The sequence below is a fragment of the Microtus pennsylvanicus genome, chromosome 3, assembly GCF_037038515.1.
Source record: "Microtus pennsylvanicus isolate mMicPen1 chromosome 3, mMicPen1.hap1, whole genome shotgun sequence".
Lineage (NCBI taxonomy): Eukaryota > Metazoa > Chordata > Mammalia > Rodentia > Cricetidae > Microtus > Microtus pennsylvanicus.
Genome location: NC_134581.1, coordinates 99,517,317 through 99,539,194, shown reverse-complemented (window position 1 = coordinate 99,539,194; position 21,878 = coordinate 99,517,317). Strand labels below are relative to the sequence as shown.

The 21,878-nt window shown below is 47.0% G+C and overlaps 2 protein-coding genes across 7 annotated transcripts; one reads left to right on the top strand and one right to left on the bottom strand.

The window, feature by feature from the left end:
• Positions 1-10,949: 10,949 nt before the first annotated feature.
• Positions 10,950-18,048, bottom strand: Fbxl12 (F-box and leucine rich repeat protein 12). 5 transcript variants are annotated; one of them, XM_075966709.1, is made up of 4 exons: positions 17,615-18,048; positions 15,648-15,965; positions 15,468-15,540; positions 10,950-12,392 (listed from the first exon to the last, which is right to left on the bottom strand). In XM_075966709.1, exons 2-4 carry the CDS (start codon positions 15,731-15,733, stop codon positions 11,571-11,573), a joined length of 981 nt encoding a protein of 326 aa, XP_075822824.1. In that variant the 5' UTR covers positions 15,734-15,965; positions 17,615-18,048; the 3' UTR covers positions 10,950-11,570. The 5 variants fall into 5 exon arrangements, with proteins under 5 accessions (XP_075822824.1, XP_075822825.1, XP_075822826.1 ...); XM_075966710.1 differs by lacking the exon at positions 15,648-15,965; XM_075966708.1 differs by having other exon boundaries at positions 10,990-12,392; positions 15,648-17,759.
• A 141-nt stretch (positions 18,049-18,189) lies between these two features.
• Ubl5 (ubiquitin like 5) lies at positions 18,190-19,997 on the top strand. 2 transcript variants are annotated; one of them, XM_075966714.1, is made up of 5 exons: positions 18,190-18,308; positions 18,649-18,715; positions 18,865-18,948; positions 19,102-19,139; positions 19,832-19,997. In XM_075966714.1, exons 2-5 carry the CDS (start codon positions 18,660-18,662, stop codon positions 19,873-19,875), a joined length of 222 nt encoding a protein of 73 aa, XP_075822829.1. In that variant the 5' UTR covers positions 18,190-18,308; positions 18,649-18,659; the 3' UTR covers positions 19,876-19,997. The 2 variants fall into 2 exon arrangements, with proteins under 2 accessions (XP_075822829.1, XP_075822828.1); XM_075966713.1 differs by having other exon boundaries at positions 18,241-18,347.
• Positions 19,998-21,878: the final 1,881 nt, after the last annotated feature.

The following is a 21,878-nucleotide window of genomic DNA, read 5'->3' as shown; positions in this document are numbered from 1 at the left end:
AGCTCACAACCATCTGTAATAAGATCCAGTGCTCTCTTCTGGAATGCAGGCAGAACAGTGTGTATATAACAAATAAATAAATAAATAAATCTTAAAAAAAAAAGAATTCTCCACATCTTAATCATCATAATAGAATTTCCAATGGTGAGAAGTCTTATTAATGTAAGAAATGTGGGTTAGCCTTCAAACCAACTTACTTGAAAACATGAAAGCTCTCTTGTTCTCAAGATGCCCATGAATTTAAGAAACATGAGAGCCACTGGAATGTCATCAAAGTGCACTAATGTGTGAGCTCACCCTGGAGCCATGTAACGTCACAATAGTAGAAGCCCTACTTCCTGGGGGCTTGCTAAATGCATAAGCTCTTGCAGTGGAGAAACTTGTATGTAATATGGAAAAGTCATTCTAAATTCTTTATATTCATTGTGATCTCAGAGTGGAGGTGATGAAGGTAAGAAAGTTGCAGTCAATGTCTTCTACATACTATTCTTCAGCCTTTAATAAACATGGCAGTTTATAACCAAGAGAAAATGAGTGCAGAGTATAAGAGAATTATGGTCACATCTTGAATTATGCTGACAGAGATAGGACCTTCAGATTTTTGTTGCTGTTTGAAGCAGCCCAAGCTAGACTCAAACTCAGAGGATGGCCTTGAACTCCTCTTGATCCACCTATATTCACCTCTTGAGTATTGTGATTACAAGCATGTAGCATTCAGTGCTGGCGAATGAAACCAGAGCTTTGGGCATCCTAAGCAAGCACTTTACCAGTTACATCCCTAGCCCTATTTGGGTAGTACTCATATTTATTTTGGACACTTGTGACTCCACCATTCCCACTACATCATTGTGCCTTCCAGGTTGTTCCGCACAAAAAGTGAACTTCCAGAATATTAACTAATCTGTTGTCTGGAGATTAAACTAGGATTAAACTTTATATATACCATATGTTATACCCTGGAGCTGTACCCATACCCTCAAATCCTATTTCTTTTTTTTTTTTTTTTGCTTGCTTTTTTTAAAAATTTATTTATTTATTAAAGATTTCTGTCTCTTCCCCGCCACCACCTCCCATTTCCCTCCCCCTCCCCCAATTAAGTCCCCCCCCTCAGCCCAAAAAGCAATCAGGGTTCCCTGTCCTGTGGGAAGTCCAAGGAACCCCCCACCTCCATCCAGGTCTAGTAAGTTGAGCATCCAAACTGCCTAGGCTCCCACAAAGCCAGTGCTTGCAGTAGGATCAGAAACCCATTGCCATTGTTCTTGAGTTGTCAGTAGTCCTCATTGTCCGCTATGTTCAGAGAGACAGGTTTTATTCCTCCTGAATATTAACCTTCAGCAAGCGATGAAAGGAGACAGAGACAGAGACCCACATTGGACCACAGGACTGAAATCTCAAGGCCCAAATCAGGAGCAGAAGGAGAGAGAGCACGAGCAAGGAACTCAGGACCGCGAGGGGTGCACCCACACACTGAGACAATGGGGATGTTCTACTGGGAACTCACCAAGACCAGCTGGCCGGGGTCTGGAAAAGCCTCAAATCCTATTTCAATAGTGTATTATATAGCAAGTCCTCTATTACACCAGCCAGCTCCCAAATAAACACAGGGACATATTATTAATTATGAAAGCTTAGCCAATAGCTTAGGCTTGTTTCTCATTAGCTCTTATAACTTAAATTAACCCATTTTTATTCATTTGCACGCTGCCACATGGCTCACGACTTGTTACCTCATCTATGTGTCATGCTTGCTCCGAGTCTCCTCATAACTCTGCCCTTCTTGCCAGCATCCTCTGTACCCCAAAAATGCTGCCTAGCTATTGGCCATTCAGCTTTTTTATTAAACCCAAGTGACACATCTTCACAGTGTATAATAAAACTATTCCACAATATTTTCCCTTATTTGTTTAAAAAGGAAAGGTTTTTAACTCTAACATAGTAAAACTATATACAATGAGAACAATTATCGGGTATTATCTAAATAGGAGAGGTATTAATTTTAATAGATGAAACTATATACAATAAAAATAATTATCAAGTAAGAATTACATTTACAATGTCCAGTCCACTTGTATTTGACAAATTTAGAGAAAGTACTTATCTATTTTCTTCTATCATGACTAAGGAAAACTATATAGTCTTTAATTCCATCAGAGACCCAAGAAGGACATAATGCCTGAGTAAGCAGGAAGTACAGAGCAAACACCTTCCAAAACTGAAACAACAGAGCCATCTGGCTGCCTGGACAGTAACCCAAGTTTCCTCTATAACCTTTGGCCTACAGGCCTAGAATATTTGACAGATTTTTCTGTGAAACAGGAGTTTTGAAGGACTATCCCACCTTGATTTGGCAAAGATCAGCAGTCACTTTCCTGTGTGTCCTGCATATATATTCTCCAGTTGTCATGATCCACCTGCAGTAGCTAACAGCCAAGTTTGGAGTTCATTACAGTTCTCTTGGGAGTGAAGGATGAGATAAAGTCTTGCTCTATCAGCCAAGTTATCCTAAAGTTAGCAAGCAGCCCATGCTAACCTCAAGCTTGTGACAGTTCTGTCTCAGCTTCTCAAGTGCTGGGATTGCAGGCATGGACAACCATGCCCAGTTTTTTTGTGGTTTTTTTTGTTTTGTTTTTGTTTTTTAGTTTTTCAAGACATGGCTTCTCAGTAGCTATGAAGCCAGTCCTGGAACTTGCTCTGTGGATCAGGCTGACCTAGAACTCACAGAGAGTCACCACTGCTCAGCTAGCTCTTTTGTTTTGTTTTTTGAGACAGAGTCTCACCATATTGCCCTGACTGGCCTAGAACTCCCTATGTAGACAATACTAGCCTCCAACTCATACAGATCTGCTTTCCTTTGCCTCCTGAGTGCTGAGATTAAAGATATGTACTGCTATGTTCAGTTTTAATGTTGTTCAAATATCTTTTGGAGGGATGGGGATATAGTTCAGTAGTAGAATGCTTGCCTGACCTGCATGTGGCCCTCGGTTTGATCAACAGCACCACACACACACAAACACAAAAAGTTATGCTTTCATAACTATTCTTTGTAGAAAAAAAGTGAGTACAAAAAGAGGTAAATTGATGGAAGGATGAGTGAATAGCTAGTAGTGGGGAATGCCATCCACAATCATAGAGAAATCTTACACTGAAAATGGAAATACTTCTGTAACATCATGTAGTGTAGGGAGAGTAAGAATTCTGATTTTTATTTTTTTCTTTTTAGATCTACACCACAGACTGGCAACACAATCAGAATACATTGCAGAGTCAAGCTACAATAAAACTGACAATAAGGCGCCTTTGGGATTTGTCCTTCTTTGAAATATGCACTGTGGAAACAAACTCTTAGAATTTAATAAGAATGAATGTGTTTGACATCATGTTCTGCTATATTGCAAACCATCTCTAGCAATCCTGGATGTGTCCTATGGGTGCAGACACCGAGATCAGCACTAGCAGGTTTCAGTCTCAGTGATCCAAATTTGTGCATTTCTGATGCTTGGACAACTTTAGGTTTTGTCCTATAAAGCCATCAGGGCTGTGCCACCCAATGGTTCTTTCTGTGACTCACATTTTAGCCTGACTAGCAGTGAACTAACACAAGCTCAACAATAAACCCCAAGTGGAAGAGACCTATGCATCTGTGGTTGTGAATTTGCAGTGAAGATTATGTCTTTTTAAGGTATGAGTGCTGTTTAACCCATGTGTTGCTTTTAATGCTGACACTGACACCATAAATCAGCAGACCAGTTTTGTTTGTTTTTCCCATAAGAAGGGTGTTCCTATGTAAGCCAGACTGACCTCAAATTTGTAATCCTACTGCCTTATCTCATAAGTGCTGGGATTGCAAATGTGTACCACCATATTGATTCAATCTGATGATTGAATTAATAATAAAATTCTAAATGCAGTTAGGTCATAATTATGCCTAAACATGCTATAACCCACAAACAACCACAAACACATAAATTAAAAGTTTAGAATAGGTGGCAATATCCCTTGAAGGTTGGTGAGTGGTCGATAGAATTAACCAGACTAGGTTTAATATAAAATATTCAGCTTTGCCGGGCAGTGGTGGCACACGCCTGTAATCCCAGCACTCGGGAGGCAGAGGCAGGTGGATCTCTGTGAGTTCGAGGTCAGCCTGGTCTACAAAGGGAGTTCCAGGACAGGCTCCAAAGCTACAGAGAAACCCTGTCTCGAAAAAACAAAAAAAAAATATTCAGCTTTAATAAGGGTAAGAAAAGGGGGACTTACAAAGCCAGAGTTCCCACAAAGCACAGGAAAAACAAAGAGCAAGCAGGAAGCACACCCGCAAGATTTATAAGTAAATATTAGCCCAGGGGAACATGCCCTACCAACAAAGTGATTGGCTGGGCTTCCCCTTCACTTGAGAGACATTCTTTTTGTTTTTCTTTTTTAAGATTTATTATGTACACAGTGTTCTGTTTGCATTTATGCCTGCAGGCCAGAAGAGGATGCCATATCTCATTACAGATGGTTGTGAGCCACCATTTGGTTACTGGGAACTGAACTCAAGATCTCGGGAAGAGCACCCAGTGCTCTTAGCCACTGAGTCATCTCTCCAGCCCCAAAAGACATTCTTTTAGTATCTCAATTTAAATATGGTAACCATTGATAGTCTCTTTTTTTCATTGATAGTCTCTTAATTGATGTTACATCACATGATAAAGAAAAAGCAAAGAAAACACAAATGCATTCTTAAGAAAATACAACAGAAACCTTCATGTCAATTATAATCCTCATTTCTGCAACTGACCACGTGGTCTTAACAGAACTTAAAGTTGTGGGAACAGGAAGCAAAATTTTTCTAGTGAGTCAGTAGGGGTGATAGTGAGTAGAACTATTCCCTTTCCCATCCCTTTATTCCTGGAGCCATGGATCCTGGCTATGAGCGACACCATATATATTGGATGCTGATTCAAAACATTTATCACCTTCTGGAGAACCCCGCCCAAGCCCTCCAGGCTGCAGTCACTTAGTTGGTGGTGTAGCTATGTCACCACCACCTAGCTTTGGAATAGCCTTTTGAAGACATTTGTGGGGGCTGGAACTAAAGAAAAGCTTAGAGCTAGGTATGGTGGTGCACGCCTTTAATCCTAGAACTCGGGAGGCAGAGGCAGGCAGATCTCTGTTGAGTTTGAGGCCAGCCTGGTCTACAAGAGCTAGTTCCAGGACAGGATCCAAAGCTGCAGAAAAACCCTGTCTCAAAAAAACAAAAACAAAACAAGAAAAAAAAATACCAAAGAGGGGAGAAGGCTACTTCCATGAGGCCAGCTGTCTCAGGATGGTGGGGACACGGTGAGATCAGTGGATTCCATGATTGTGGGCCACTGTTGCATTTCTGTAGATACGGCATTCTGTACGTTCACAGAGGGTGGTTTTGGGATAAGCTTTACATGCAGGAAAGGCAAACCCATAACGAGAATAACAGTCTACTCCAATAGGGATAAAGTGTGTCCTCTCCATGGAGAAAGTGGTCTAATGTAGTCAACCTGTCACCAGATGACAGCCATATCTGGGGCTCAGGGCTAGCCTCTGCTGTTGGCAGATCTGGCACTCAGCAGCAGCTGTAGCCAAGTCAGCCTTGGTGAGTGAAGTTCATGTTGTTGAGCCCATGCATAACCCCATATCTGCCACCATGGGTCCACTGGGCAGTGACAGGAATGGCTGGGGAAAGAGGATGACTGTCCAAGGAATGGGTCATCCTACTGTAAAACTTGAAGACAATTCTGAAGCCATTTATAACAATTCTGAGCCCTCTCAGTCTCAGCAGTAATGCTCTCCGCTTCCCCATGGGAACCAAGGACCTAACAATTGCCCACACATGTACTAAAATATTGGGAACTTTCCATCATCTCCCTGAGTCCTTGTGAATGTTCTCCAAATAGAACTCAGTTATTGAATAGGGGCAAGATAACCCTAGGTGTTGACTCAGTTACTGATGTTTTGACTTAGTCCCTGGGAAACGGGGTCAAAGTGACCTCTTACCTCATCTGATCTGGCAACCACTCTCCAGCCAATTATTGATAGTAGCCCTTTTGAATAAGCCAATCATAATAGTCAAAGAACAACCCCTAGACACCCCCCCTTTGCTTCTGTGACTTTTCCTTTGAAAGTAGCCTGTACCCGCTATTTGGGGTCTTTCTAGCCTCCCTAATGCTGGAAGACCTTGTCATGACAGAATTAATAAAATCCTCATGCTTTTACATCAGCTGTGGTGGTGAGAGACAGTCTCTGGGGGTCGACTCCTCCTTGGTGATTAGACTCTAGGGTCCAACACTACCTACTTGATAACTGAATGCTTCCTCAGCTGGTCATGTTTTGGTGAGCATTTACGTGGGACACACGTATCTTCATATCCTTCAACAATTTTTGGAGAGATTTACTCACATACTTCTTCCCCAGATGACTTTCTTATCAGTTCTCCAATTCTACTTTTTCCAAATTACTGACCATCCAGAAATCCATTGGCTACAGCCCATCAATCAGTAAACAATTGCACATCTGATCATTCTTCCTTCCAAACAAAATGTATGGTGTACTGCCCAGAGTTCTGCCAACTGGGAAGGTTTCCCTTCCCTGGTGTCTTCCAGGGTTATCCCAGAATGAGGATATAATGTTGCAGCTGTGCACTTCTGGGTGGTGCCTGAATGACACACTGACAACCAATCATAGGGAACACATACTTGGTAGCAGACAGCATTGTAATGGGAGTAGAAACAATAGACATTTGGGCAGCTTCTTCATGTAACTTGCTTGTGCCTTCAAGACCTGCTCAGGTACAATCACATATATACCACTTCCATTTGATAACAGATTGCTGCTGCTGTACATGTCCTACCTCATGACTTGATGGGCCAGTCAACACCCATCTCATAACAGGCTGCTCAGGTTCCATGGTATCTTGGTGGCCCTTTGACAAATGTTCAGTTTTCACTAAGGCTCAATAACAGCTGTCTCTCAAAGGGAAAATAGTTGTTTGCATATGATGGTAGAGCCTTGTTCCATAATCCCAAAGGTCACCTAAGGGACCTGCCAAAGGCTCCAAACAGCATCCCTATGTGCCACTAGCACCTCACACACCATTGGGTCTGCTGGATCATACGGTCCAAGTGGGAGAGCAGCCTGCACAGCAGCCTGGACCTGCTGAAGAGCCTTCTCTTGTTGCAGGCCCCACACAAAGCTAGCAGCTTTCTGAGCCACTTGGTACGTGGGCTAGAGCAACACACCCAAACCAGGAATGTGCTGTTTCCAGAATCCAAATAGGCCCACTAAATGTGTTTCTTTCCTGGTGGTGGGAGGACCCAAGTGCAATAACTTATCCTTCACCTTAAAAGGACTATCCCTGCATGCCCCACAGCACTGGACTCTCAGGAATTTCACTGGGATAGAAGGCCCTTGAATTTTGGTTGGATTTATCTCCCATGTGCATATTGAACCAATGAGTTCAAAATGGTTGCTACCTCTTGCTCACTTGGTCTAATCAGCATAATATCATCAATATAGTGTGCCAATGTAATATTTTTGTGAAAGAGACAGATGAACAACATCTCTTCTAAGTTATGGCACAGGGCTGGAGAGTTAACATATCCTTGAGGTAAAACTGTAAAGTTATACTGCGGTGGTTTGAAAGGAAATGGCCCCCCAAAAGAAGTGGGACTATTAGGAAATGTGACCTTGTTGATGGAAGTGTGTCACTATGGGGACAGGCTTTGAGGTCTCCTTTTTTTCAAGTTTCCCTCAGTGTGACAGTCAGTCGACTTCCTGTTGCCTTGCACGATGTAATACTCTCAGCTCCAGCACCACATCTGCCTGCACCCCGCCATGCTTCCTGTCATGATGATAATGGGCTGAACTTTTTTTTTTAAAGATCTTATTTATTATGTACACAGTGTTCTGCCTCCATGTATGCCTGCAGGCCAGAAAAGGGCACCAGATCTCACTGTAGATGGTTGTGAGCCACCATGTAGTTGCTGGGAATTGAACTCAGGAGCACTGGAAGAACAGTCAGCATTCTTAACCTCTGAGCCATCTCTCCAGCCCTTGGGCTGAACTTCTAAAACTGTAAGTGAGCCGCCCTAATTAAATGTTTTCTATAAGAGTCACTGTGGTCACGGTGTCTCTTCACACCAACAGAAAACCCTAAGATCTATACTGCTGCCCTTGCCAACTGAAAGCAAAGTGCTTCTGGGGATCCTTATGAACAGGTACCGAGAAAAAGACCTGCTAAACAAACAGCTGCACATCATGTACTGTGAGATGAATTAATCTGCTCAATCAAGGACACCGTATCTGGTACAGCAGCTCAACCAGAGTCAAAGTGTGTGCACAAAAACACTGGCAACTGAAAATTATTAACCAGGCATGGTGGCACACACCTTTAATCTCAGCACAGGGGAAGCAGAGGCAGAAAAATCACAAGTTCAAGGCCAGCTCAGTCTACCTACTGAGTTCCAAGCCACCCAGGACTGCATAGGGAGACCTTGTCTCAAAAAATTAAACCGAGAGGGCTCAGTGGGTAAAGATGCTTCCTGCACAAGCTTGGCCACCTAGCTTTGACCCTAAGAACCACAGTGGAGGGACAGAAGTGACTTCTGAAAGCTGGCCTCTGACTGCCACACGCTTGGCTGCACTCACACTCCCACCCCACCGCTCTCCAACCAAACCCAGAAATGTACTGGCCTGAATAGTAAACAATGTAGCACAGATAATAAAAACCCAGAGGCAGATATCAGGGTTCAACCTGGAGATCAGAAAAGCAAAAGCAGCCAAGCCATTAGAAAGCTCTACCTCTTTGATAACTTCAGACTGAAAGAGAAAGCATACCTGTCTCATCCTGCCTCATATTCCTCTCTAGTGCTGGGATTAGAGGCGTGCACCACCACCACCCAGCCTCTATGGTTAACTAGTGTGGCTCCTGGGATTAAAGGTGTGTGCCACCACTGCCTGGTCTGTGTGGCTGACTAGTCTGGCCTGCTTTGCACTGACCTTCAGGTAAGTTTTATTTATTAAAACACAAATAATATACCACTATACTACAACTGTGGAAGCTTCAAAGTCCAAGATCAAGCCGTAGGTGTGATGTCAGCTGAGGACCTCACAGGTCGCATGCCTTTCTCCTGTGTCCTCGGATGGTCGGTCACATTGTACAATGGCAGAGGGCATAGGGAGGGAGCAATTTTTAACTATGTGGGGGAAGGAGCTGCACCCGTGTGCACATGCTAAGATATGCTGCTGTCACTTCCTGCCTTGTTCCATTATGGATGGCCAAGTCTCTTTCATTAAAACAGGAGCTAGGCTGGCTTTCTGTGTGGCTTTCTCTGTGGGCACTGGGGATTTGAACTCAGTACCTCACGCATGTGCAAGTGCTCTTGCATGCCTCGATAGCTCCCCAGCCCCTCTCAGAAGTATTTTTGACAGGGACTCTAATCTCATTCATGAGGGACTTGCCCTTTTGACCTAATCCCTCCCAACACACATCTAATGCAGCTACCTCTGGGTTTAGAGCTCCAACAGATAACCTAACCCACAGCAGGTGGTGAGACCACAGATGTACGTTGTCCCCAAGCTCAGATCAAAGTTATACACTCGGTATCACCAAGCATTTGGCACCTGCATGATCAAGCTGTTACAACTCAAAAAAACAGGAAGAGGCACCAGTACACACTGAGCCCCACAAACAGGCCCTGCTTCCATCTCTCTGACCTGACAGGCTCCATCTTTTTCCTGGTTGACTATGCTACAGAAATGTTTTCTTGCCAGCGGGTGGTGCATGCCTTTAATCCCAGCATTTGGGAGGCAAAGGCAGGCGGATCTCTGTGAGTTCAAAGCCAGCCTGGTCTACAAGAGCTAGTTCCAGAACAGGCTCCAAAGCTAGAGAAACCCTGTCTCGAAGAAAACAAAAAACAAAAAAAAAAAAGAAGACATGTTCTTGTTTCTGGAAATGGCCAATTCATTTTCTATCTCAGGGGCTTTTCGTTGTTACATTTGTGTGTGCGTGTGTATGTGCCCACTCATGTGTGCAAATGCAGGTGTCCACTCATGCCACAGCACGCGTGGAGGTCAGAGGACAATTTGCAGGAGTGAGCTCTCTGTTCACCATAGGGATGGAACTCAGATCTTCAGCCTTGGCAGAAAGCACCTTCACTCCTGAGTCTTCTTGCCAGCCCCCCCCCCCCCATTTGGATTCTAGGAAAGGGCTCTGCCACTGAGGCACACCCTGGAACCCAGTCTCTAGACTTGGCCTTTCCTGCCATCCATCCCCTAGCTGTCCTCACCTCTGATTTCTGAAGAGGTCCACTCTAATCAGTGTCTGCATCCCAACCCTGGCTTTCTGCCTGAGAGGCTCTGAAATGATCCCAAGGCTATGTTTTTGTTTTGGAGACTGAGTCTCATTCTACTATAGCCCTGTAGGCTGATCTCCTGAATACTGGTCACGCCTGGCTCACAGATATGTTTACTTTAGACTCCTGCCATCTACACTTCCACAGCATCTGCTCACTGTGTAGCCCCGTACCGAGAACGGAGCCTGCAAAGGGCTGGTAATGTGCCTCAGTGGGTAGAGTGCTGCCTGGCACACTCGAAACCCTGGCTTCCATCCTCAGCATCCCATAGACAGAGAGTGGCAGTATACACCTAAAATCCTAGCACTCGGGACTTGAAAGTCATCCTCAGTTACACCTGGAGTTCAGGGTCACTAATGAGCTCCTGTCTAAAAATAATAGCCCGGCAAGGCTGCTGAATGGTAAAGGCACTGGTCACCAAGTCTGAGCACTTAGGTTTCCTACGGTGTCCTCTGGCCTCCACATGTTTGTTACAGCACAAACACATGAACACAAAACAAGGAACTGTAATAAAGGATAAATAAAACTGCACGTGAGTAAGTACTGGGGAGGAGCAACCCTCGTTAAATAAACGGAATACACTTTGAAAAAACATTATTTTTCTTTAATAGTAAAATACTATATACTGTAGAAAACTTGGAAAAGGCAGGATACAAAATACAGAAAATACCATTGAGAATCCTTTTGAACACTAGGACAATTCAAAAGCTTGTCTTCCTTGCCCCCGACCTCATTTCCCTAGCATCTGGCAGACAACCAGGCAGACCTCAGAGCCCTGAACTCTGCCCACCTGCACCCTGAAAACGGCCCCTCTGTAGTGGTCTTCTGGGGTCCTTTAGAGATGAAGGCTATCCAGGACTCCAAGTGTTGCTCAGGAGCACAGCAGTGCTGGCTTAATGTATCTAAGGCCGTGGGTTTGATCCCCAGGTACTGGGGGAAATGGTGGAGGGTAAAGATATGTAAATGAATCATGAGGTAGCAATGATGCCTGTTCCTAAATGTGTGAACTGGGCCTCCCAGAGACCGGGTGACAAGGCTGAGGACATCCAGATGACAGAAAACCCCAGCTCTGCAGGCCCCAAGGTCCTGGCTTCTTTTCCTTGTGACCTCCAGTTTCCTCAAGCCTGATTAATGTACATGCTTCAGTTTGCTGCTGAGGTCAACTTTAAAAGCTAGATAGATCCCAGGGATGGATGGGTGGTGCCTTCACATCCACCAATCCATGGATTCTTTGGGACAGGCCCTGACAATAACCATGCAGTGGGGTAGGCCCTTGCACAGGACCTTCTCTGCCTCCTGGCCCTCCCAGCCCAGCCCTTGCACCTCAAGCACTCTGAGTTTAGGCATGGTGAGGCAAGAGGACACAATCTGAGCAGGTGTAGGCATTTCTGGGGTGATGAGGGGTCCCTGGAAGCACAAACTCTCCAGGGCAGGCATTCCTTCCAGGAAGACCAGGCCTTGAGCTGAGAGGCCTCCAACGGTCAGCCGAATCTTACGCACATCTCGGAGGTGGCGGCTGATGGCCAGCAGGGTGCTGTCGGCTGACAGGGTACAGCCCAGCACCTCCAGTCTCTGCAGGTAGCTGAGCTCCTGGAGGCTGGCATCCAGCCCGGTCTCGGTGACCCGGTAGGTGCCGCCCAGCACCAGCGAGCGCAAGGCTCGGAAGCGGGTGAGGCCCTGCAGGTGCTCATCCCGGAAGGCTGGCACTCGGTCCAGCACGATGCATTCCAGCAGTGGCAGCACTGTGGGATCCTGCTCCTTCTGCAGCCAGATCATCGAGATCTCGCAGCTGTGCAGCTCCAGGGTCCTCAGCGTGCTGGGCAGGCTGGTGATAGGCACCATGCTCAGGTCAGCCACGTGCAGGCACAGGCGCTTCAGGTTGGGGCACTTCTGGCCCAGGGCCCGCATCAAGGCCGGAGACAGCTGTGGGGCCTGAGAGCCAGAGAACAGGTAGCCACCCATGCGCAGCGAGTGCAGCCTGGACGCCATGTATCGGCGCAGAAGGTGCCACATGACTTTCGGACGCATCTGTAAGAGCCAGAGATTGGGGTGACTGGGTGAGGGGTAGAGGGGCTCTCAGAGACCTACCTAACTGGTGACAGACATGCATGGGATCTGGGTTCTGGTGTCCCCCTGGGATTTGGCTCTTCCACCAGTTTCCTTCCCTAAAGCTGGGTAACATGTCCTCAAACCCAGCCAGCACACAGGGGAGACTGAGGCAGGAGGATCCACAGTTCTGGCCAGCCTGTCTAGTCAATCAGTAGGCTCCAACTTCATGGAAGAGTCTGTCTCAAACACAAGCAAACAGTCCAGAGTTGTGGCACACACCTTTGATCCCAGCACGGGTGGGCATGGAGGCAGGGGGATCTCTCTAAATTCCAGGCTAGTCTGGTCTACATACCAAGTTCAGGCTACATAGTGAAACCCTGTGTCAAACAAAACAAAGCAAGCAAACAAACAAACGTATGTGCACAAATGTGTGAGAGAAAGAAGCTGAGGAAGATGCCCTTCAGTAACCTCTGGCCCTACATGCTCTTGAACACGTGCATTTGCACCTGTGCATACACAAAAATGTACACTTTTTCCAAAAAGAAGAAGAAAAGCTACACAGAACAAGAGATTCATTGCTGGTGTTGGGATGGAATCCAAGACATGCTGTGAACTCAGCCTCACCAGTTCAGAGCATACCCTTGTTTTTGTTGGCACTGGAGAATGAACTCAGGGTGGCTGGCATACAGGCCAGGAAAACATGCTAGAACAAAGTCACAGTTCCAAGTCTTTTCTGAATTTGTATTTCAAGACAGGGCGAATTTATGGTCTTCTTCCCTCAGCCTGTGTGTGTGTGTGTAGTAACTGGGATCATAGGCCTGTACCAGGCTCAGCTTTACAGTAGAGATTTTGTTGACCACTTTTTCAGAGAGAAATTAAATCTTTTTCTTTTTTTTTAAAAAATTATTCTGTGTAGTTGCTGGAGAGATGGTCCCTCCTTTTGAAAGGTGTCTTGAAATATGACTTTCTCTATTCTGTTACTATAAAATTTCACTGGGCGGTGGTAGTAACACTTTTAATACCAGCACTCAGGAATCTCTTGAGTTTGTTAGGGTCCAAGAGAAATCCCAAAGGAAAGACCAATAGCCACGTATGCAACAGCAAGAGCACTTTATTAATTCCAACGTTGGAATTAATACATGGCAAACCCCCCAAAAGGTCAAAAGCTTCTTTGAAGTGGAGTTAGAGGAATTCCAGGGAGGAATGATGAGTCTGGGGGCTGACTGGGGACCTTCCAGCAGCAGGATACAGAAGCTATCTCTAGTTATCAGGAGACTTGGGGGGGGGGGCCTGCTGAGTCAGCAGAAGGGGTCATGGGATACTTGCTGAGCTAGCAAAAGGCTGTGGGGCGCCTGCTGATTGGTTGCTCCTCAGCTGTGGTTTTCCTGAGGACTGTCTGCTTAGCTCTGTCCCAATTTAGTGAACTGAATCTGAGGCCTGGTCTCTGTCAGGGCTACTAGGAGAGTCTAGCCTCTAGCCTCCCCCCACCCCAAGTCCTCTCAGAGTTCAAAGCCAGTCTGCTTGGTCTAGAGAGTGAGTTCCAGGACTCACACAAAAACCCTGCCTCAAAAATAAATAAATAAATAAAATTTCATGTAACCATTAGGTTTAAACATGTATTTGAGGAAGACTAACTGTATTCTCAAGACACAGTCACTCACATCTGGCTCCAGAATAAACTCTTGTCCACTTTATCCACTTTGAGATGAACAGTTATAGCTAGAATCTATTTTGGGCTACATGAGATCCATCTCAAAAACCAAAAGAGAACAAAACCAAAAAATCAATAATAACTATAAGTTTTCATTTATCATATGCTGGAGACCGGATATGGTCTAAACCATCTCCCTATGCAACTGGCTAAGTCCTACAATACATCAGACAGGCAGGTACTTTTTCTTATCTCCTGGTGTTAGGGATAGAGTCCAGGGCTTCACTAGGGTCAAATAAGCACTCTTTTTAATCCCCATTTCTTGGATGAGAAACTGAGGTCTGGGGGTTGCTGAGAAGGTATGGACTAGTGCCAGGATAGACATGCAGGAAATCACAACATTAAACTCACTTCAAAACCAAACCAACCAAGCTCGGCAGTGGTGGTGCACACCTTTAATCCCAGTATTTGGGACTCAGAGGGAGGTGGATCTCCTGAGTTCGAGGCCAGCCTGAACTACAGGGCAAGTTCCAGGACAGACAAGGCTGTTACACAGAGGAACCCTGGAAAGAAAAGGAAAGGAAAGAAGGAAGGAAGGAAGGAAGGAAAGAAAGAAAAAACCAAAGGAAGGAAGGGAGGGAGAGGAGGGAGAGGAGGGGAGAGGAGGGAGGGAGGGAGGGAGGGAGGGAGGGAGGGAGGGAGGGAGGGAGGGAGGGAGGAAAAACCAAACCAGCTGGGCGTGTCGGTGCAAGCTCCACCTTTAGAGCCAAAGGAAAGAGGATAAAGTGAGTTCCAAGTAAGCCGGGCTACAGAGAAATCCTGTCTTGGGGGGGGAGGGGGGCAACAAATAAAAACCAAGTCTACGGCCACATACCCTGAACGCACCCGATCTCATCTGATCTCGGAAGCTAAGCAGGGTCGGGCCTGGTTAGTACTTGGATGGGAGACAAATAAAAACCAAATACTTCTGGGCCAGACAAGGTGGCCTACACCTGTGTAATCTTAGCACCAAGGAGGTTGAGGTCAGGGGTAGTGAGCTGGAAGCCCTCGGCCCAATCAGTAAAGTGCTTTCCTAGCTCTCAGGGAGCCAAAATTTCATTGCCAGCATCACAGAAACCGGTCACAGGGACCCACACTGGTAATCCTTGTTTTAGAAGGTCGAGGTGGATCAGAAATTCAAGATTATCCTCAGCTTCTTAAGAAAGTGTGAGGCCAGTCAGGTCTAGAGACCCTGTCTCAAAACAACCTCCCCTCCCCCAAAGAAACAAACAAAAAATCTAGAAAGAAAAATTAATAAACAAAACGAGCAAATAAACACTAGAAAGCAAAAACATAGCGAACCCCACTTCTGGGCAGGAGGCTGGCTCTCCGTGAACTGTCCGCGGGTCCCGCCTATCGCATACCGTGTAGAGCGTCAGGTCGACATGTCGCCACAACCACCGGTCGTCCACTAGCTTCTTCCAGCGGTGACAGACCCTGGAGGAGTGGACCGGCCATTAGAACGACCCCGGCCTGATGGGACCGGATTCGCATCTCCTGCTGAGCCCCTGCCCGGCTCTTTCCCCCGAGGAGCGGGGCCGCACCTGGAGATGCGGATCCGGTCCCGGACCGGGAGGTATGAGAAGATCTCCAAGAGCACCAAGTCTGGGAGGTCAAACAGCGTCGCCATGGTCCTGCTGTCCTGCGCTTCCGTTTCCGGTGGCGGCAAGGCCCGCGCTCCCCTGAGGGCGCTGAGGTGGCCGGACTGGCCAAACCGGTGCGACTTTCGGACGCCTGCAGAGGAGCACTACCTTCCTTTCCTAGGTAGAGGCTGAGGCCCCGGGGCTGGGCCCGCCCGGCTGGAAGATCGGTGGTAGGCAGGGACTGGAGACTGAGTAGGCCAGACTTGAGCAGCGGTGAGGCTGGGGGAGGCAAACCGAGGTGTGGCTTGGGTGAGGAGGGGATACAAGGCGTGGCTAGAGCCATGATGGAAGGCGGACAGCAAACCCAGAAGGCGGGCTCGGGGCGTCCCGGGGGCGTGGCCAGCAAGTGTCGCTAAAAACTTGCAGCTAACCCAGAGGGGGCCAGGGGGCCAAGGGGCCACCCAGAAGGCGTGGCTCCGGCAAGGAGGGGGCTCAGGGCGTAGCCAGAGCCTGGAGACGTGGCGAGCCGAGGCCAGCAGACGAGGTTCGGAAAGCGTTTGGCCTAGAAGGCGAGGCTCCGACAGGAGGGGGTGTGGCTCTGGGGCGTGGCCAGGCCCAGGGGACGGGGCAGAGGAAACCCCGAAGGCGGGGCTTTAGGGGAGGGGAGAGGAAGGGAGACGAGAAAGCCGGGCGAGAGACAGGTGTGTGTGTGTGTGGGGGGGGGTTATGTTAGGGGAGTGAAAAGCCTCGACAGAGTGGACGGGTGTAGCCAGGGGCAAAGGAGCAGCAGGAGGCAGTCAGGCATAGCTTCGGCAGAAAGAGAATAAGGGGCGCGCAGAGTCAAGGGACTAGGGGCGTGCTCAGAAGGCTGTACTAGAGCTGAAAGAGGTTTAGGGACGTGACCAAGGCAGAGACCAGGCTGGGAGCAGATCGTATGCCCAGAGGGCAGGGGAAAGCTAACAGCAGCAGCAAGCCGAGAAATCGTGACTTGAGTGGGAAGGGGCTCAGAGGTCTATCAAGAAAGAACCAGGGGGCCAAAGAGCAAACTTGTAAAGCCTAGCTTAGGAGGAACAAGGTCCGATACAGAGGATGAAGGCAAGTTTGGAATGGGTGGGCGGCACAGGGAGGAATTGGGGGAACAGTCGGGACTGGAGGAGTGCCTAAGACTTGGGACGGAACCCTAAAAACATCGCTGGAGGCAGAAGCAATGGATGAGCAAGGAGCTAGGTGTCTAACTCAGTAGGAGAGCCCTTGGCTACATGCTAGAAGGCCCTAGGTTCGATCTTCAACATCAAAAAAGGGAGAAAGGGAGGGAGGGAGGGAGAAGAGAAAAGAAAAGAAAAGAAAAAAGAAAAAAAAGAAAAGAAACCCCACTTTTCTGGTACGTATGCACGAGTCTGTGGCTCACTCTCCATAGAGCCTGGGAACTATTTTGGAAACGGAAATGAGGCATTGGTGAGAAGATGAAACAGATTAAAACACTAAGGACTTCATTCCAGACCAAAAAGTGTAAATGCGGTGAGGCTGAGGGGCCGGCAGGCCTGCCAAGCCAGGAAGGCGTGGCCACAAGCAGCAATAAAAAGCGAAAGTAATGCTTTTTGCTGCCTACGCATGATTTGTATAAGTGGTATTAGCTAAGCACAAGGCCCTGGTAGATTTTTTTCTTTTTCTTTTTTAAAAAGTGCGCTTAACCTCTGAGCCATCTCTCCAGCCCCTTTTTCTTTTGAAACAGTCTCTCTGCAAAGCTCTATCCTGGAACTCGCTATATAGACCAGGCTGGCTTCTAACATACAGGCCTCTACAATACCAGCAACTTTCGAGGCTGGACATGAGTATCACAATTTCGAAGTCAGCTTGGTCTATACACCGATACCCTATCTCAAAAAAAATTAAGCTAATTTTAAAAAAATGAGTCAATATGTGCTTACCTTACTGAGAGTCCTGTCTGCTCTTAAAGGAATCCTTCAGTAGAATCAGTAGAGGTGATAACTGGTTGAATGTAGTATGGGATTCCTCTCCCATCACCTATCGCGGTTCTGTAATCTGGAACAAGGGGACCCTTGAAGATTTTTTAAAAAGAAAAAAAAAGCAGATCTTTTCTGGTAAGCTGTTTCCAGCATCTTCGCAGGCAAGACACGGACGGACGGTGTGGTGTGCAACATGGCTTTCCGGCTTGACTTTCATCAACTGCGGTCTGCACCACTCGGGTCTCGGAAACAGTTACTCCGGTCAGAGGGGAAAGGCAGGTCCAGGGTCCGAGACCGAGCTTTGAATGAAAGCAGAGAGCCCGAAAGCCACGGGACCTGCATGACTCCAGTTCCGCCCCTCCGCAGCCGGGATTCTTCGGTAGGTTTATTTGGCTTGGGGATGGCAGAGCACCCCGCCTCTGAGGATCCTCTGGGCCTCCTCCACAACGAAGGGATCTCCAACATCGCTTTCAACGTCGGCTGTAAATCCACTAGGATCGTCATTTAATCTCAGCCTTTTTACCCAGCCTCGGCTCACCAAAACTGCGCCACAGAATCGCCCGGAACCTGGAAGCAACTGAGGGCGAGTGTTTCCGTTATAGCACTTCCGCTTCCTGTTGCTTGCCTTAAATCGGGTCAGAGCTCGGCGTTCGAGGTAGGAGTTGTGTCGTCGATAAGTTCGAGGGGTTTAGAGGTGAGCGAGCTAAACCGAGAGGCCCGGGATCACGGGAAGCGGCAGGGACTCGGGAGGTTAAGGGATGCGGGAGGCGAAACCAGGGGGTGCGGGGCTGGGCCTGCGGGAGTTAAGGGGCAGAAGACGCGACTGACTAGCGTCCGCGCCATTGAGATCTTGGACCAGGGCGGCGGCGGATTTGTGTCCGGTGTTCGGGGTAGCGTGACCAAAGAACTTAACTCGGGAAAGTTCCTTGGGTGTCTGGGCGACGCGCAAAGTCCTGTTTCTGCTGCCTTCCCTCCTCTCTCTCTACCCGGCGTAGGTCCAGCCACAATGATTGAGGTGGTTTGTAACGACCGTCTAGGAAAGAAAGTCCGCGTCAAGTGCAAGTATCCTCCGAGGGGTAACTGGCAGTGGTCTCTGGGGCAGTTGGCGATGGTGGGGAAATTGTAGTTAAATGACGTAGATGGGGAGGCCTAAATATCATCTTCCTCGTTCTATCTCTTCCATCCATTTACCTTAACTCCTTCGTGCCCAGCACCGATGACACCATCGGGGACTTGAAGAAACTGATAGCGGCCCAAACTGGCACCCGGTGGAATAAGATCGTTCTTAAAAAGTGGTAAGTGCGCTGGTCCGCATTAGGCTAGAAGGTTTCGGTTGGGGGAGCACCTCAGGCAACCCCCATGAAGGATCAGCTACGCTTTCAAGACAAAAGCCCACTCCCACCCCACCCACCAAAGCAGCTTCTCTCTGAATTGTATCTATCCCGTAGGTACACGATTTTTAAGGACCACGTGTCTCTGGGAGATTGTATCCTTTTCAGTTCTGGTTCTATACTGAAACCTGTAGGGAAATTAAGAAAGTGGGATATTTAACTTAAAATGTGGCCTGTTGTGAACTACTGAGAAAATGGGTACTTATAGAATTATTTTGTTGTTGAGAAGGGTGGTAGAATAGTTTAACTTGGTTCAGAAGGATTTTAACATCCAGGTTCAAAATATTTATGACTGAGCACCACATGGTTGTTGGACAGGAAGTGAGGGGGGAGTGTAACTCAGAGGTGACTGTAGTTGACAACCAGTATGATTTTTTAAAATTGGGGGTGAGGTTCTGCAGTTATGTCTGTGCACCACGTGCATGCTTGTTGCTGGCAAGAAAGCTTCAGGTTCCTGGAACCACCATGTGCGTGCTGGGAATTGAACCCAGTTCCTCTGGGTGCTCTTCAACTGCTGAGATTTCCCTCCAGCCTGAGTATGAACCTTTAAGAAAATGTGTTGTTTCTGTGTGATAGTGGGGGGGGGGGCACCTGAGAATCTGACTACACCAGTGCTCTTCAGGGCTACTCTACATTATTTATAGCTTGAGTTCTTAGATCAAAGTGCCCATTCCAAAATTGCTTCCTTAGTCCAGGGTTGGGTGTTGAGCCCAGGATCCAGCTGTGAGTGTTTAGAGGGGTAGAGTCAGTCCTCAATGACAATTCCTTACTTAATACCTGTCTTCAGATGAAATCCATGATGGGATGAACCTGGAGCTGTATTACCAATAGACGGGAATTCCTTCTCCTTGCCTCCCCTGCCTTCCTCTCCTACCCTCATTTGACACTGGTATAGATGCCCATTTTTAACAATTCACATGAATAAAAACTTCAGTGCTGCTTTGTTGCTGTCATACTTGTGTGAAAGTTGTATCGTGAGGGAGAGCTGGTGTCTGGTGGTTACAGTCCTGTATGTGACTAGAGGCTGGACCTGGTGCTGTACATGTGACATCTCAGCCCTTGGGAGATGGAGGCAAAAGGATCAGGTGTTCCAGGACATCCTTGGCTACATGAGACCCGGTCTCAAAAATCTGCTGAAGTCATGATGGAGTAGCCTAGTAGAATGGGACCCAGAGCTCTGCTGTTGGGTTTGAGTCACCAAGGGGCAGAGATCCTATGAGTATTGTCACCCTCATATGTCATTAACCTGCATAAGGAGGGTAGAGACACGGCTGGAACTCTGTAGCTTTGGAGCCTGCCCTGGAACCAGGCTGGCCTCGAACTCACAGAGATTCGCCTACCTCTGCCTCCCGAGTGCTGGGATTAAAGGCGTGCGCCACCACTGCCCGGCAGGTGTACACTTTTAATCTCAGCATTTAGCAGGTAGAAACAGGAAGATCTCTGGGGCTTGCTAGCCAGCCAGTCTATCTTAATTGGTGTGCTTTAGGCCAAGGACTGTCTAAAAGGAGGTAGATTGTGTTCCTAAAATGACACTCAAGGTTGTCCTCTACCCTCCACATCTAAGCACTCACAGAAACACATACTACATTCTTGTGAAAACAAACAAAGCTATGTTGAGTGGCCAAAGTAGGACCAGTCTAAGCAAGAGACCCCATCTGAAAAAGTGGAAAGCAGCTGGGTATGTAGCTAGTTGGTAAAATCCTAAAATTTCTTTTATCGGATATTTTGTTATAGGAGTGAGAAAAGTAGCACAATGGGCTACATGATCTGTTTTAAAACCCACTGTACTCGGGTTCTGTAGAGAAACAACTGGCAGGATGAAGACACAAACACTCGGGGTTTGTTAGAGGCTTACGGTTATGGTCCAACTACTCCAATGGTGGCTGTCTCAGGGTAAAGGCCAGGAATCTGTGAGGCAGGATTTCTCAGCTAGTCTTGAGTTACATGCCAGAATCCTGAAGAAGTTCTAATGCCAGCAAAGAAGTGGACCTGCCAGGGAGAGTGGGTGAGCAAGCAAAGAGCAAGTGCTTCCTTCTTCATGGCTTATATGGGCTGCTAGTTGGAAGGGATGGCCCAGATTAAAGGTGGCTCTTCCCAACTCAAAATATTAAGGTTTAGGGTGGCTTTCCCACCTCAAATGATCTAATCATGAAAGAAAATTCCTCAAAAAGTGTACCCAGCTGCTTGAGTTTTAGTTAATCCCAAATGTAGTCAAGTTGACAACAAAGAATAGCCATAACACCCACATATATAAGTCAGTATATATTTACATGTATACTATTTGGATTTAAATTTTTTGTTACATTTTTACTTATGTTCATGTGTGTGCATGTGACGGAACGGACATCCATATACCATGGTATGCATTTGAGTTCATGTATGAACCTGTGCCATGGCCTGCTTATGGAGGTCGGACGACAATCTTGGCTGTCAGTTCTAGCCTTTTACCTTGTTTGAGATTTGGTGTCTTTGTTACTTACTGCTTGTACTTGAGGCTAGCTGGGAAAATTAGATAGATAGATAGATAGATAGATAGATAGATAGATAGATAGATAGATAGATAGATAGATAGATGGATGCTAGCTGGGAAAATTAGATAGATAGATAGATAGATAGATAGATAGATAGATAGATAGATAGATAGATAGATAGATAGATAGATATCGATAGAGGCTAGCTGGGAAAATTAGACATGTATATATAGATGTGTGTGTGTGTAAACATTAGCCATTTATTAGAGTGGCCTACAGGCTTGAGTAGTCCAACAATAGCCATCTCTTGAGGGAAAGATCAAAGATCTGGAGGTTGTCAGTTCACTGGATGTCTCAGCAGTC

What these genes read in the sequence shown, in the direction of transcription:
- Ubl5 (XM_075966714.1), top strand. Translation starts at nt 18,660, where the DNA reads ATGATTGAGGTGGTTTGTAACGACCGTCTAGGAAAGAAAGTCCGCGTC. An exon ending in AAAGTCCGCGTCAAGTGCAA is followed by an intron (nt 18,716 to 18,864) that starts GTATCCTCCGAG and finishes CTTCGTGCCCAG; the next exon opens with CACCGATGACACCATCGGGG. An exon ending in CCACGTGTCTCTGGGAGATT is followed by an intron (nt 19,140 to 19,831) that starts GTATCCTTTTCA and finishes ACCTGTCTTCAG; the next exon opens with ATGAAATCCATGATGGGATG.
- Fbxl12 (XM_075966709.1), bottom strand. Translation starts at nt 15,733, where the DNA reads ATGGCGACGCTGTTTGACCTCCCAGACTTGGTGCTCTTGGAGATCTTC. An exon ending in GACCGGATCCGCATCTCCAG is followed by an intron (nt 15,541 to 15,647) that starts GTGCGGCCCCGC and finishes CCACTCCTCCAG; the next exon opens with GGTCTGTCACCGCTGGAAGA. An exon ending in TCGACCTGACGCTCTACACG is followed by an intron (nt 12,393 to 15,467) that starts GTATGCGATAGG and finishes TGGCTCTTACAG; the next exon opens with ATGCGTCCGAAAGTCATGTG.